A 16540-nucleotide genomic window follows, 5' to 3' on the forward strand; every position below is an offset into this window, starting at 1 on the left:
TCTGATGATGATGGCTGCCTGGTCTGGGCGTTGGGCTGACAGCCTCATGCACTCTCTCTCTGTTTCCCCCCAGGACCGAGAACCTCTGCGTACCATATTCCTCAAGGATGTTCTCAAGACCCACGAGTGTTTGGTCAAGTCTGGGTAATTGTCTCTGCTTATTCTTCTCTGGTCAGAACTCCGTGTGCCCTCTTAACTCTTCTTTATTTTTTTAACATCTTCATTGGAGTGTAATTGCTTTACAGTGGTGTGTTAGTTTCTGCTGTATAACAAAGTGAATCAGCTATACGTATACATATATCCCCATATCTCCTCCCTCTTGCGTCTCCCTCCCACCCTCCCTATCCCACCCCTCTAGGTGGTCACAAAGCACCAAGCTGATCTCCCTGTGCTATGCGGCTGCTTCCCACTAGCTATCTCTTTTACGGTAGTATATGTAAGTCCGTGTCACTCTCTCACTTCGTCTCAGCCTTAACTCTTCTGTTACTCCCCTTCTGAGGCTCTATAGCAGAAACTTCTTCCAAGAGCAGGAAGATGTTGTCTCCTTGACATCTGTGGCTGATTCTCCACATCCAAGCTGCCGCAGCTGTGAAATGGCGCTGGGCAAACCTATCCTCTTCCCGTCCCCTTACTCTCGCTCCTGAAATGGGCCTATGTGATACTTTTCTGATGGAGAAAAAGAAAGGATATAGAACAAAGGAGAGGTGCTTCTCAGGTGTCAGCTGCTCATCTCACCGGAGGACTGGGCTCAGAGGTGGAGGGGGACTGTGCCCTTAGTCACTTGCTTTTCAGTGCATCTGCTCAGACCCCTGTTTATGCCATGCCTCTGCCCTGAACTTGTTATGCCTTTCTCCTCTCCTCATTTTGACAAAGTCCCTGATGTCTTCTTAATATGGGGATGAGTCACAGCAATGCTCTCGGGCAGGACGAGGAAGTATTTTTAATGTGTTCCTCTTTCAACTAGGAAATGGTCACCTTTCCAGTGCCACAGAGCGTAGGACGAGTTTGGGACCTGGGGCCTCTTCGAGTGCGCTCCCATATCCAACACCCATACAGGTGCCCCTGGAACCAAACTTTAGAGACCCAAGGGCGTCCGGGCATCTAGCAGTCCTCATTTGGCCCTCAGTCTGCAGTCTGTAGGGGTACTATATGGAATCTCCGTCCCACGGACTGTGCATGCAGAGCCTGCGTCCCCAGGGAAGCTGTTAGCAGCAGACTGACTGTTCTCACATGAAGGCATGGAAGGGTCTTGCATGAAAACGAGGTGTCTTGTGGCCCAAGGAAGCAGGCACTGTTGTGAGCCTTGCAAACGGCAGTTGCAGAGTGTGGAAGATTAGGGAAGTTCCCACCGACAAATTATCATGCGTGAAAGGTGCTACAGATGGAAGCTGCAGAAGTGTGGCCCCAGCGGTGACAGTGGGTGGAGGAGAGATGAGGCTTGCTCCTGACCCTGGAGGCCCGTGCAGGTTGATGGGTGTATTGGGGCAGCTTAGGAAACCCAGATAACGTTCGTCCCTAAGAGCGCTTTGCACTTTGCCTGAGCCAGAGTCAGACTGAACTCCGAGGAAAAGAATTGAGGGAGTTGAAGATCCTCGGGGACGGAAGTTGCCGAGGCCCTGCAGGTTCCAGGCCTGTGAGACGGGGGTCTCCCAAACCCAGTCACGGGGGTTAGGGCCTCTGAGTAGTCAGTTAGTGTTTTGTTGACTTGAGTTGAATTGAAAGGCCACATGTAGCCTGAGAAGTAGATATGAGAAGGGTGGGGATTTCCTCCCTGTTTGCGTTTACCTCCCCTGTAGTAGATTACATGATTGTGCTGCATGTGCATGAATAGTTGAAAAGGTTAAACCATCTTATCCAGAAAGAAGAGCCATCTCCACTCGGATACTCAGAAAGTGATTATAATAGCTAATGAAATGCATTTCAAATGCCCACTCTGTGACATTCATTGTACCAGGTGCCTCATATAACTTATGAGATGCCTTATATAACTTATAACTGATCTTTGCGGTAAGAAGCTTGGTAGGGGAGTGCTTCTGATTTCCATTTTACAGTTGGGGTAGAAAGGCTCACAAAGTTTTAGAAATATTCCTAAAGTACCTTTTCCCAGTGGAGTCAGGATTGGGCCCCAGGTCTGTCTGACCCCTGATTGCTGTCCCCGCCCATGTGGGGCTCTAGTCTCATGCTCCTCCTTTGCCCAGGTGCCCATGTCACTGGCAGCGCACCTGCCATTTCCTTCCAAGTCCTGATTCCTGAAGCCAGCCCTGCCTGTGATCAGTCCTTTCTTTCTTTTTCTTTCTTTCTTTCTTTTTTTTTTTTAAAATTTTTTGACCACACCACATGGCATGTAGGATCTTAGTTCCTCAACCAGGAATCAAACCCGGGCCCCCCTGCAGCGGAAGTGCAGAGGCTTAACCACTGGACCACCGGGGAAGTCCCCCTGTGATTAGTCCTTTCTTGGAATTATTCTAACTCTTGGCATATAGCACGCAGTCTAACATCTGACTGTAAAGTTTTGCTCTTTTATGTTCTTTCATGGGGAAGGAATTAGATCTTTCACTCCTTACATGTTCCCCGTAGTGACTGGGTGCACAGAGCAGGCATTTCACCCTGTAAATAATTTCGGGATGGGAGGTTTGTGGCTGAGCACCAGCTACCTCTCGCCTTCCTCCTTGCGGAAGTAGGGTCCCTCTTCCAAACCTCACACCCAATTTGAAGCATCTTCCAGTGGTCTACTCTCTCCTTCCCTTTTTCCTCTTGAGCATCCAGTCCCCTTTTGAGAGCAGGGATTTAGGGAAGCTGATGCAGTTGCTGTGTGGGTGGAGAAAGGCTTTGGAAATAAGAGATTCAGGTCCCTTAGGAGAGGCACCTGGTAGTGGAGTAACTAAGAGCGTAGGCTCTGGAGTTGGACCCAGTTTCAAATCCTGGCTCTGCCGGTTCCTTACTCCGGTGCCGTGGACAAGTCATGGAACCTCTCTGAGCCTGGGTTTCCCCATCCATAAAGTAGGGAAAGTCTTACTGCCTCATTGGATTGTTGGGAAGATTGGATGAAATAACACATTAAAAAACACAAAGAAGGGCTTCCCTGGTGGCGTAGTGGTTGAGAGTCCACCTGCCGATGCAGGGGACACGGGTTCGTGCCCCGGTCTGGGAAGATCCCACATGCCGTGGAGCGGCTAGGCCCCTGAGCCATGGCTGCTGAGCCTGCGTGTCCGGAGCCTGTGCTCCACAACGGGAGAGGCCACAACAGTGAGAGGCCCGCGTACTGCAAAAAAAACAAATAAACAAACAAAAAAATAACACAACAGATTGGTGGTTGTCAGAGGCGGAGGGTGGGTAGTGGCCGAAATGGGTGAAGGGGGTCGAAAGATACAAACCTCCAGTTATCAAATCAGTAAGTCCTGGGGATGCCATGTGCAGCACGGTGACTGTGGTTGATAGCACTGTATTCTATATTTGAAAGTTGCTAAGAGAGTAGAGCTTAAAAGCTATAATCTCATCACGAGAAATAAAATTTGAGTGTTACGTACGAGACAGTGATCATTTGCAGTGTATACAAATATCAAATCATGTTGTACACCTGAAATGAATATACTGTTTTTTGTCTTACAAATATACTGTTCTATGTCCATCTCTTAATAATATATATGTATATAAAATATATATTTAATGGAGCATAATGGACAGAACAGTGTGTGCTTGTGTATATATATAAAACCAATAAAATTTTCATCTACTTGACCCTCAGATAAAAACACTTGAAACAGTGCTTCTCACCAAGCACTTTTTATCAGTACATCTGAGCCACTGAAGAAACACACAGTCCTAGACGGTGTGGGGTGTGGTGCATGTGAGGCAAGAGGTTTTGGAGGCCAAGGAGCTTTGTCCTGTTAGAACTGGTGGTGGTGTGTACTGGGGAGGGGGATCCATGGGGATGGTTAAACCACTTGAGACCCTCCAGGAAGTGAAGCTGTAGGAAACCCTGTAATGCCTTCTGAGGCAGGGCAGCAGGAGGAATGGCCTGTGGATCCCCTTTTTAGGGTAGGGGGCACGGGTACCTGCCTCAGGGTGAATCAAGTCCTCAGTGGGTGACCAGCATGCCTGGTAACTTTCAGGGTGGGGGCACGGGTACCTGCCTCAGGGTGAATCAAGTCCTCAGTGGGTGACCAGCATGCCTGGTAACTTTCAGGGTGGGGGCACGGGTACCTGCCTCAGGGTGAATCAAGTCCTCAGTGGGTGACCAGCATGCCTGGTAACTTTCTATCTCTTTCTCTGTCTAGCGATCTGCTGATGAGGGACAACCTGTTTGAAATAATAACCAGCTCCAGGACCTTCTACGTGCAGGTAAAAAGCTCGCTGCCAGAAGACGCTGACGTTCCTTCTCTGTGGGTGGTGTGCTTGTAGGCCTGCCTTTCCCTTTGCTTTCTCTTTTATTTTGTTCGAAGTTTCTAGGTGGTAAATTTAGCCCCCGATAGTCAGTCCGACTCCCATTTTATTCTAAACAGGATGTTTGCCAAAAGCTTCCCAACCGTAAAATAATAAGAACGGGTTGAGCCGCTACACTGGGGAATGTGAGTTTGTACCAGCTGCTCGTAGCTGCTGGGCGCCAGCTCAGCAGAGAAAAGGGGAACTGGTCAGTGGTTTCACTTCTCCCTTGGAGGGTGTTTATAAGCCCCGTCTATGTGTGGACAGCACTGTGTGCGGAAGGACAAAAGCACAGAGGGCCCTGTGCGGGTACCAGGTGCACAGCCAGCTGCACAGAGAAAGCGATTGTTTGGACTCCGACGGTTCAGCTCTCAGAAGCCTCTCCCCTCCACCCACAGCCTTGGAGTTCTCCCAACTCCTTCTCAAATCATAGGAGCTAGAAAGGCAGATTTCTAGCCTCTAGCCTGGCCTAGACTTTCAAGGCCAAGTCCTCGCTGCAGCCTGCCTAGCCGTCCACAGAGCGTGCCTTGATTCCTGCAGCCTCACGGTGATGGTGCCCGTCGAGCGCCAAGACTGCCATGGAGTGTGTTGGTTGAAATGTGGGGCTCCCCGACCAAAGCTTCTCAGGGTTCCCCGCGCGCTCCCCACTCAACACCTTCCCTTTCGTGAGGTCGACCCTCACCCATTTCGTGAGCAGCAGGTCCTTCTGAGCGGGTCCCCTTTCCTGAGCCCAGCAGACATGCTAGCAGCCTGAGGCATCTGTGTGTTCCATTCATTTAGACGAGCATCTGGGAAGAGCTGTGGAAAAGTGCTGCTGGGGCCCTAGAGCAGCCTCCACGGCCATTCAGGGACATGTTTGAGCTGTCGGTGCACCAAAAGAGTTTCCAGTTCTTGGACTAGACAGATGGGGCGTTGCCTCATCCTGGGGACCCCGCATTCAACAGAGCGGATCCTGAACCCGAGAGGGAGATAGTCAGGTAAACAGGCAGTTAGAACAGTGTGCAGAGGTGGGGAGGGCGTGTTGGAGAGATGAACGCAGGGGAGCTTTCGGGGCAGTGGAACTGTCCTGTGTGATACTGCAGTGGCAGATGTGTGAAATCGAATTTCATAGCACAGAGCATAAACCTTTAATATATGCAAATTTAAAAAATCATTTAGGAGGTCAGGTGATCCTAGCATGGCATGCAGAATATGACCAAAGAACCTAAATGTGTTACAAGTATGAAACAACCTCGCTCGTGGGAGTGGGGGAATAAAACAACAAAAAACAAAACAAGAAAACTGTGAGAAGGGCTACCCTTAGAGTGAGTAGTGGTTGCCATGGGAACTCCCAAGAAGGGTACCTCCCCCAGTCTCAGGGAGTCAAGGGAGGTTTCCTGAAGGAAGATACACCGAAGCCAAACCCTTGGCGGAAGAGTGGCCCAGGCAGAGGGAACAGCAAACAACAGGGGTTAAAAAAGCTTGGAGATGAAAGGGGCACAGGTGCTGGGAAGCTGATATGGAGGGCCTGTGGCCTGTGGGCCTTGTTCAGGAGCTTGTATTTCATCCTGGGAGTTAGGGTCCTTGGAGGTTAAGCTAGGGGAGTGACCCAATCAGATCTGCCTCCTAAAAATCCCACTTGGGCAAGTGACCTAAGAGCCTTGTTTTCCTCATCTGTAAAGTGGAGATGAGAGCCCTCGGTCCTGGTCCTGTTGATGGGATGCTGGCGGTGAATGTCCTGTTTGGTGCAGTGTAGGGGACAGGTAAGAAAAGGGTTAGACAGGAGCCAGGGAGAGCAGTTGGAAGGCTGTTGTAATGGTTTCAGTGAGAGATAAAGGTAGCCTGAACTTGGATGGATGGAGAAAAGTGGAAACATTTGAAGCTATGGATAAGTCCTTTCCAGGACTTGAGAGTTGATTGGATGTGGGGTGAAGGGAGCGATTATGCTGGGGTTAAGAGTCTAGAACAGAGCCTTGGACTGGAGATAGTGATTTGGGAAACATGAACGTCAACCAAAAAAAAAAAAAAAGTTCAGAAGACACTGCATCCATCATTGGCACGAGTGTCTGCACATTGACCAGGACCTTATCATCATTTCTGTCCTACTTTGCCATCTGCTCCCACATTTCTAGGATACAAGAACACTCACATCCCCCTGAATAAATAAATGAGCAAATGGACAAATCTGTGTATAGCACCAAAACTCAGAATAGAAGGTTGGAGAAGAGTAGAGATTAAAACTCTTTAAGAATATGTATTTATTCATTTAAAAACAACAACTATAAACTCGTTTATGTTAATACAAGTAACATTTAATGAAAAATAACGCTTTCTAAAACAAAAAAGCAACAGGAGTAGCATTTTTTAAATATATTTTTGCAAATCTCTTTAATGGCTGGTTTATTAGAAGACAGCAGGATTCTCATATCTGCTTCTGCACTCAGTCTGTGGCCATATGTTGTTTTGATGGAAGAGTATGAAGAAAATCTGGCCCCGCAGAGACATGTATTTGGAATAAAGGGATATTTTAATAGCTCTTTCAGATAATTGTGGATCTTCTTTGATTCTATACCGAAACTTGACAAATCGTAGTTTCTTAATGTTTAGGTGCTGTGTGGAATCAGAAGCTGGTATCAATAAACTTTCATACTCTTACATTAAAATCCATTGGTCAGTTTTGCTCTCTGAATGGATCATATGTGGCAGGGCTGTATCTAAAGGTGGCATTGGTTCTTGGGGAGAGGTAGGGGTTATTAGCTTGTTGGAAAGGGAGGGCTGCAGAGGTTGGGAGTAAGATTGAGAAGGAGATGCCTAAAGCTTTTGGACAGCTGCAATGGAAGTAACCAGAGGTGCATATGGGAAGCCTTTTATTGATGGCCCGTTAGAACTCAGTGCTTGAAACCATTGCAAATGTTATGATACCGGTCTCATACCAGGTAATCAGAGCTCATCTGACTGCAGTGAAACCACAGACTGCAGTGACGCATTTAATACCCTTCGTTCCTCTCACCTCAAAAAGTGCCCTCACGGACGGAAACCCTACTTTTCCTTTTGAACCAAGCACCAGAGACACGCACACACTTAAGCAGACCAGGAAGAGGGGAAGGTATAAGCTTGGCACTTCCCTTCTCGTTCTGTTGAGTTTCAAGGCTTTTTTTCTAGTCTCTTAGTAATTCACCACAGGGTGGGTGGATTTCAGCTCTGTGTTTTACTGGTTCATGGAGCTACCTGTGTGATGTGGTTTTAAGATAGTTTTGAGTGTTTGATGAAAGCTAAGCACAGGCTTTCCATAAAAGATAGGTATACACATACACTGTAATTTTTGCATATAATTTTTGAGGTTTCACTTAATTTCTGTTGCCAGTGGAGTCCAGTTCTTAAAACTACTAATAGAGATTTAAACTGTGATCTCAGTAATGTAATATCCTATTTCTTCTCGTGTGGGATCAGTATCTGCTTTTCTCTTTGAATAGTATATATATATATATATATATTTTTTTTTTTTTTAAATAAATTTATTTATTTTTGGCCGCGTTTGGTGTTCATTGCTGTGCATGGGCTTTCTCTAGTTGCGGCGAGCGGGGGCCACTCTTCATTGCGGTGCGCGGGCTTCTCGTTGCGGTGGCTTCTCTTGTTGCGGAACGCGGTCTCTAGGCGTGCAGGCTTCAGTAGTTGTGGCACGTGGGCTCAGTAGTTGTGGCTCGAGGGCTCTGGAGAGCAGGCTTAGTAGTTGTGGTGCAGGGGCTTAGTTGCTCCGCCGCATGTGGGATCTTCCCAGACCGGGGCTCGAACCCGTGTCCCTTGCATTGGCAGGCGGATTCTTAACCACTGCGCCACCAGGGAAGCCCCTTGAATAATGTTTTAAACATTAGTGAACATTAAAATAATGTTTACTACTGTTTATTATCCTCATGGCTGTGTTCATTACCTAGGTTATCTGACAGAAAAATGTCCTTAAACGGAATTAGTGCATTAGGGAAGAAATGTAATTAGCAAACAATTTCCGTCTCAAATACTAAATGTTTTAAGAAAGAGATTTAATTGTTTTTCCCATCATATTAGCAAAGATTTTTTAAAAATTGTAATATTTAAAACAAAAAAAAAGTAAAAAATAAAAGGGAATTCCCTGTCAGTCCAGTGGTTAGGACTCCACGCTTTCACTGCCGTGGGCCCAGGTTCCCTCCCTGGTTGGGGAACTAAGATCCTGCAAGCTCGCACTGTGGCCAAAAAATAAAAAAAAGTTTTTTAACTGTAATATTTAATTCTAACAAGGGTGCATGTAATATACATACATACATATATATGTTTAAATGAAATCTATATTATTGACTAGACATCACTCTGGCCATATATAAGAAGAGCCTTAAAAGCGTGGATACTCTGGGACTTTTCCCGGCGATCCAGTGGTTAAGACTCTGCACTTCCACTGCAGGGGGCGTGGGTTCGATCCCAGGAACTAAGATCCCACATGCCATGTGCTGTGGGCCCCCCCCCCCCGCCCCGCAAAAACATGCATACTCTTTAGCAACTTCCCTGGGAGCTGAAGAATCTTAAGTATGAAAAAAGCTTTATACACGAAGATGTGAATAGCAGTATTGTTTATATTAGAGAATTGGAAATGATCTGAACGAATTCTAGAGGATCTGGATTCTTGTGTTTGAGTTTCCAGCTGTTAAGTCAGGTGATTCCCAGTGTTCTCTGATTCAGGATTCCTTGCTAAGTGGAGCTGGGGTGAGCACACCTAGGTTGGTTGAGTGATTGCTCCTAGAGAAGGAGTGAGTGTTTGTTGACTGTCTCAAAGGACAGTCAGATAGGTGGTCTGTGGCTTGTGGGTGGGGCGTTTTTTGCTCTGGTGATAAAAGGACTAAAAGTAGCTTAAAAAGCCCTGGAAACTGACTATTGGACTGTCATCATGGGGGTCTTGCAATCTGGTTAATGGGAACGTTCCATCTCCTGTGTGATGCGGGAGACCTTTGTCTCTCCCTTAGCTCCCATCCCCATCTTTCCCTCTGTCTTCTCACATTTCCCCACCAAATCAACTTCTGTTCCCCTAGAAGGAAAATCTGTAAGAAATGCTATTCTGCTGATGGACAATTTAATTGCCACCATCTCATTCCAATTCAAAATAGCCTTTCTTCTCCCCCAAATATGTTATCTTATTATTATTATTTTTTTTACAGAAGTTGCCTTTAATTATCTTTTGCTCATATTATTTTAATTTACTTGACAATGACGATAATTTACATGCAGAGGCTCTTTCCATATAACGCACCCCCCAGAGTTGCAACTTGCTGTCTTCTACATTACTTTTTGTTTCCAGGGTCATCTCTATAATGTAATTGACTAGTGAAGTAATTAAGAATTTGAATATGACTTTCTACATAAATTAAGAAGCATGGTGGGGCTTCCCTGGTGGTGCAGTGGTTGAGGGTCTGCCTGCCAATGCAGGGGACGCGGGTTCGTGCCCCAGTCCGGGAGGATCCCGCATGCCGCAGAGCGGCTGGGCCCGTGGGCCATGGCCGCTGAGCCTGCGCGTCCGGAGCCTGTGCTCCGCAGCAGGAGAGGCTGCAACAGTGAGAGGCCCGTGTACCGCAAAAAAAAAAAAAAAAGCATGCTGTAATATTATTCTGCTTACAGTTGAAAACTTTTTTAATTAGCAAAGTATTCTTTTGAAACTGAGATTGGAAAATGCAATGTATAATTGGTCACTTTATCCAGAGAAAAGCAATACAACTAAGGTGAATTGAGATATAATACAGTTTTACTTTAAATTTCCTAGCTGTAGAAATAGACATTAGCATTTATGGATAATGTTATTTATAATAGAAATAATTATTAATATCTTTTCAAACAACCCAAGGAATCTGAGAGACTTCAAGAAATATAGACATGTGTACAGAAATCCTTAAGAAGGCTGAAAAGAATACAATAGAAAACAGGTAGGCAGTGAAGACCTGGTCACCCTCCCGTCTGTAAACCATTTTATGGGGCTGATAAACAAGCATATTAAGAAAAAGTATGTTACCTTCCTTGATCCCAACAATTTGATCCTTTAGGTAAGAATTATCCACAGTTTGAGTATGAAGAAAATGAAATTAAAAAGTTGTAGGGAGAAGGCAGCAAACATATTTATAATACTGGAATTTAAGGCTTCATCTGTGTCCCTCATATAATAATAACAACAACAACGATAATGACTAATATGAAGCCCTTTCTGTGTATTAGGCTCTTTCAAACTGCCTTACCTAAATGAGTTCATTTAATTTTTCCCAATAGTTCTACTTGTGGAACAGGTTAGCTAGCCCTGCTATCAGTAAAATACCTTCTGGAAGAATCTTGGAGACCGTGTCCTGGTTATCTTTTTAGACTAGGGATGGATTTCTCTTTCTGGGAAACCACTAGGTTGTCAGGTAACTGGGAAAAGAAAAGTCCAGGGAAGAGAGAGGGCAGGTGAATTTGCAGCTATGGTGCGTGAGAGGGGTCTTCTCCAGGGGCACCGTTGCTGCCTCTCTTTGGCCCAGCGTGCCGGGGTGTGAAACTGTTCCCCTTGTAAGTGTCCTGCACACACCTAACCAGGGAGGGTTGGTTTGGGGACAGGATGGGGTAAGCATGCAAATTTGAGGGTTTTAAAAAGACTGGTCAAGTATTACCTTGATATAATGCAAAGGGAAAGCATCATTCTAGGGATGGGGAGAGTGAGGGGTATATGTGGAGAATTTTGCAGGCCAGTGTGTGTGATGTTTGCATTCATGTATGCACGGGCATGCAAATGCACGCTGGTAATTTTGGGTGGCTCTATTGGGGAAGGTGCAGGGCGACAGAGAGAGGTTAACTAATAAAACGTTTCTGGAGGTCAAGGTTTCATTCAGTCTTGGTCCCATCTGTGTGCCTGGTACCTGATGTCACGTGTCACCCTGAGTAAGGCCTCAGTAAATGTTTGCCAGGTTCACTTGGATTCAGCTCCTGTAAAGCTGGAAAGCACTGAGAATTCCCAGGGCTCTACCTACTGTGGCTTGGCTTCTGATTTTCCTCTTTCTTCACAGAGCCGCTGCTGCCCCCTTCTGGGGTTGCTCGGTATTTCTGAGGGAGGAACTTTTTAAGGCCTCGGCTGTGCCCTCCCTGCATGTTGGTGAGCTTGGTGCTGCAAGTCTAGCAACTCTTGAGGCCTGGATGGGACTCAGGACAGACCCAGATCACTTGTGCTTTGAGAGAAGCCCTATTCCTGGAGAAACCACCTGTCTGGGAGGATTTGGTTTTAATGGGACTGGAGCTGAAAGTGGGATAATTTGTTGGGATAGCTGTGGTAGAAGGATGACTGCACTGGGTGTCAGAAGAACTGGAATCTAGACCAGCCCTAAACCTTGGGCTCTGGCTTTCTGGGCTTCATTTTCCTTTTCTGTAAAACAGGGGTGAGGCCAGGCCGATTGTGTTCCAGAGGGGGTGAGGGACTTCAGTAGGGATGGGCCTCTAAGCTCTCCCTCTGTCACGATCTCTGCCCCACTTTGAGCCCTTTTATTTATGGGGTGACAAATATGATTTTTCTGGGGAAAAAAATGTCCTCAGAAGTCCGAAAGCCACCGGCCTGGATGGTCTCTGAGATCCCTTCCAGCTCTAATGGTGTGATTTTACGAACTTAGAATTGAGTCACAGGCGTGAAAGCTGAAATCACAGCGCCAGACGTGTCTCTGTAAGTGTGGTGGGTGTTTTGCAGGCAGACAGTCCAGAAGACATGCACAGCTGGATTAAGGAGATCGGGGCAGCTGTCCAGGCCCTCAAGTGCCACCCCAGAGTAAGTCACTTCCTTCCTGTTCACAGTCACTGTCAAGCTCGTGAGGAGTTGTCCCGAGTGGGTGGGTTTTATTTGGTGATGTAGGGAAGCAGCCCGGTGCCCAGATGCAGTTGAAGCCCCGGGCTGTCTTGCTTGTTTTTCTCTTTTGACTGGTTTGGGTACAGATTTTTATTTTTTGTTTTTTTCAGTAGTTGGAGGAAGTGAGGTAGGGTTGGATAGAGAACCAGAGCTTCCGATGTGTCCTGCACATCTCCCTGCCAGGCAGACCTTGACACTTCTGGGGTGAATGCCGCTGGCCATATTTAATTTCTGTAGACGCGTGTCTCTGGGCCTGTGAGGGTGGTGATCCTGGAGGGGGTCCTCTTCCTGGGACCTTGGGATAAACATTGTCAGGAAAACGCTTACTTTCCTCTTTTTCCCGCCTTTTATTTTTGTAGGAAATGTCCTTTTCTCGATCCATTTCTCTGACCCGCTCTGGAAGCTCCAGGCTCTCAGGGGGGCCCAACTCTGTCTTGTGCAGAGGGCGGCCGCCTCTGGAGGAGAGAAGGGCCCTCTGCAAAGCCCCCTCCGTGGCTTCCTCCTGGCAGCCCTGGACACCTGTCCCCCAGGCTGGGGAAAAGCTGCTGCCCACTGAAGAGACTCCTGAGGACTCTTTCTTCATGCCTCGACTTGGGGAGAGCAGTACTCCTGGGGTGCTGCCCAGCTCCCGGATAAGGCACAGATCGGAGCCCCAGCACCCCAAGGAGAAGCCATTTGTGTTCAACCTCGATGATGAAAACATACGGACCTCTGATGTGTGATGAGGCACAGTGCCCAGGAGGGAAGGGGAGGACTCAGATGTCCAAGGGGCCGTGACTCAGTTTCTCCACCTGCTGGAGGACAGTCGGAGGCCTTCCTGGCACTCACATCCCTGTGGAGCTCTCTTGGGGGAGGGGAGCATCCAGCTGTTTTTTTTTTTTTTTAAATCAATGCAGTGTTTTTAATTCGGGAAAGTCACCAGGTTAGACCTGTAGGCTTGCTCAGTGGAGAGCAGGGTGCCTCTTACCTTGACTCTTCCATGGTCCACCTGGTGAGCGGAGGTTGGAAATCCAATTTCATCCCTAACCAAGTTTTTGTTCCTTGTCCTTGTCTTATTAGTTTCTTCCCTTTGTTTTCAGGCCGGGTGCAGAACCTTGAGGCCAGTCATCTGGTTTTATCCTATTGCTGTTCATTGGCTGAAGTTTGACTGTGAAGTAGGAGGGTGGGAACTCACCCAACTGAAACTGGGGGAAGCAGTGGGGGACACCCAGGCTCCAGCTTGGCCGGGATACATTCTGAGGGGAGGTGTTAAAATCTGGGCGCTGGTCGTGGGGGGGCCCTGAATGTCGACCAGGGCAGATTCCCCCAACCTCCAGGGGACCTCCATAGGGGAAGAAATAGGGACTTCTTGTAAGGAATGGGAGAATGCACTCCCTACCCCAGTGCATCAGCCAGTTTCGGGAATTACTCTGTTCTCTTTGAGATGTTCTTTCACCCCAAATACTGTCGCTGTGAGAGACAGACCTGCCCACCCTGTTGCTGTGTCAGGCCCTTAGGATAGGTTTATCAGTGTTCAGTGCTGAGAACAGAACAGACATTGCCCTTGATATGGCGTTACTTGGAATGTGTGGAGGGTTGATGAGTGTATGATAATTCACTTGTGTGATACATCACATCTGTATTTTAGAGTTTGAGAGTTGCTTTAAAGCAGGTGCTGGGAAGAGATGGTGTTGAGTTCATCCAGCTAAAAATTTTTGATCCATGTTTTCCAGACAGAAGAAAAGGTCTCTTTTCGCAAAGACAGATGATCTTGGGTTCTTGCCTCTTAGCTCTTCTTTCGTGGGCCGACAGTAGTCTGATTTGAAGTGCTGTATATTGTATACCTTGGCAGGTTTGCTTTCTTTCTGTTCTTTGTGTTGCCTTTGGGTGATGCCTCGTGTCTGTACTTGCATGATGAAATCTTGTCGTCTGACGAGGTCCTACGTTCATAACAGTGAGGAGATAACAAAGATCATCTTGAGAGATATTTATATCTTTAATAAAATAGAAACTGTGCAGAGAAACATTGATTTACAGCCTATGCATTGCTGGTTAGAGATTTCCCAGGTAGAAGAGCATAGATTGTATTTCCCATCCCGTATTTTAGGATGTACCTTCTTCCATTTGACAAGAGATCCTATTTCCAGGGTCCCTGGGAGAAATTATCTGTCCAGCTTATGTGGTGAACTGCTACCAAGGTTCCCTAAAGGGAGGGAGCTTAACTCAGTTCTATCTAGAACTCTTTATCAGCTAGATCAGTTAATTTTGTCTTTAAATTAAGAATTAACGAGTAGAGGAGGAGACTGTGATCAGAAAATCCTTAGTGGCTTGAGGGAAATCTTCTGTTTGTTTCGGGCAGTGTAGTTTCCTTGAAGACTGTGTCAGGTTGAGAACTTTTCTTGACCGTACTTCTTTGGAGATAACTTTCACTTAAATTGTTTGCCCTAGTGGTCCTGATATAAAAAAGGAAATCTACTCTAGATTTCTCTCTCTCTCTCTTTTTCCCCTCTTTTCTGCAGCCTCCTGTATACTTTTGTCCTTAGAAATCCCTGGTTTGGAGATTATTTATTTATGAGCGATCAAGGTGATAACATACTTCAAGTAGCCTGGTTTCAAGAAGCCATTACGAATTCTTAAAGTTCTTTGTCTCAGGTTTCATCTTCAGATTTTCCTCAAGAAAATTCTTTGGCTAGGTGAAAGAAAGTGCACAGAGATATGGAACTAACAAAGATAAATTAGGACCTTTTGAGATCTCTGTAAACATTCCCTGACTCATGGAAAGATGTCATCTCCTGGTGTTTAACTTGTGAAAATCTACCCATTTCTTCCTCTTTTAAATCAACTCTCTGCTCGATTACTACTGCTAAATTAATTGGCCATTATGGTAAGCTGATCTGTTTCTTATTCAGTAAGGTTTATTTTGAGAATGTATTAAATTAAACATACTTATAAATCCAGATTATATTATCATAATAGAGGGGAAACAAGGATTCTAGTTGGCAGATACTTGGGAATTCCAAGTTAGAGTGTTGTTAATGTAGTTCCAACACCAGATAAATATAATTATCTTCAGTGAAGCTTAGAGGCATTCTCATTGCCAAATCTTATTTCAGAATTCCTTTCGTGTTCATATTTCTTAGCTTCTGCTTAATTTCACATCACACCTTTTAATGTCACTACACATGTGAGCCAAAGATGGTGCATATACGACCAAAGCATTTGGTTTCAAATGTGAAAAATGGAACCAAATGGAAAAAACAAGGAGGGGATGCAATATCGATTAGTAGTTAAGTGCATAGGCTCTGGAATAAATCTGCTTGTTTTTTTTAAAAACAGGAACCAAAAAAGGTACTGCATTTTTGTGTGTGTGTGGAATAAAAACGTTCTCTGAGTTGTGCTGTCTTCATAAGACTTTTGACATGGTCTTGACCCACTGTGTGTAACAGCTTCAGGTGTCTCCCCATAGGTGAACTGTTATTGTCCACTGTTCTTGAAAGTTAAGGAATTGCTTGCTCAGGGTCAGCTGATGGCTGGTGAACGTAGTTTGGCCTTTTGCATTCTGTGAGATGACAGTTCGTACTAAGGTGTCCATCAGGTAAAGCGATCTCAGGTGAAAATTGCAGAGTTACACATCTGTTTCTGAATAGAATGCTGAGCTCCCATGAGAAAGAGTCCAACTTCATAGTTCACTTGAAGCAGAAGGTGGTTTGTTGTTTTATTTTTTTCCCCTGAATGTCACTGTGCTCTGATATGGTCTGAAAGGATCCAATAAATAAGTGGCAGATTCAGTAGTTGGGCAGTGGGATTTGATATGTTTGTTTTCACTGTTAACCAGATAAATAGGCATAAGGAAGTAGCAGAGTTTTGGAAACTGAGTTTCCCAAATCAGCTTTGTTTATAAAGTTTGAACATGTCAGAAACGGACAGATTTATTACATCTTTTCTACCAATGTCACTTTTTTCCCTTGGTCCCTTCTTCTCTCTGTTACTGCCTGCAGTAGTGAATTACAGTCACTCATGCTTGGTAGAGTTTCAATAAAGAGATTATTTGGCCCAAAAACATATTGTTTGACCCCTTCCCCCGCCGCTCCCCAAGATGTAGCATGATTCTGTGTTTTGAACCAGTATGTTTCAGCTGTGAAATGCACTTGTAGGCTGAGCTGAGTGCATGGAAACTCTTACGCTTCTCATTTTAAGCGATCTCCTACTTGGTATGTAGCAAAAAATAATTTTCTAAAACTGTTTTGTCGCTTGTTTTGTAATAAAAACCATGTGAAATACTGAAGTAGGTTG

The 16540-nt window shown here is 45.8% G+C and overlaps 1 protein-coding gene across 1 annotated transcript in view; it reads left to right on the forward strand.

The window, feature by feature from the left end:
- Window positions 1–16514, forward strand: part of PLEKHA2 (pleckstrin homology domain containing A2) — a 57162-nt gene extending 40648 nt beyond the window's left edge. The window contains exons 9-12 of the mRNA XM_082680311.1: window positions 74–144; window positions 4278–4341; window positions 12113–12190; window positions 12628–16514. Of these exons, the coding sequence (XP_082536437.1) occupies window positions 74–144; window positions 4278–4341; window positions 12113–12190; window positions 12628–12990 (576 nt within the window). The 3' untranslated portion in view covers window positions 12991–16514. The remainder of the gene's footprint in view (window positions 1–73; window positions 145–4277; window positions 4342–12112; window positions 12191–12627) is intronic.
- The last annotated feature ends 26 nt before the right edge of the window (window positions 16515–16540 follow it).

This window comes from Grampus griseus, assembly GCF_964374135.1.
Source record: "Grampus griseus genome assembly, chromosome: 21".
Lineage (NCBI taxonomy): Eukaryota > Metazoa > Chordata > Mammalia > Artiodactyla > Delphinidae > Grampus > Grampus griseus.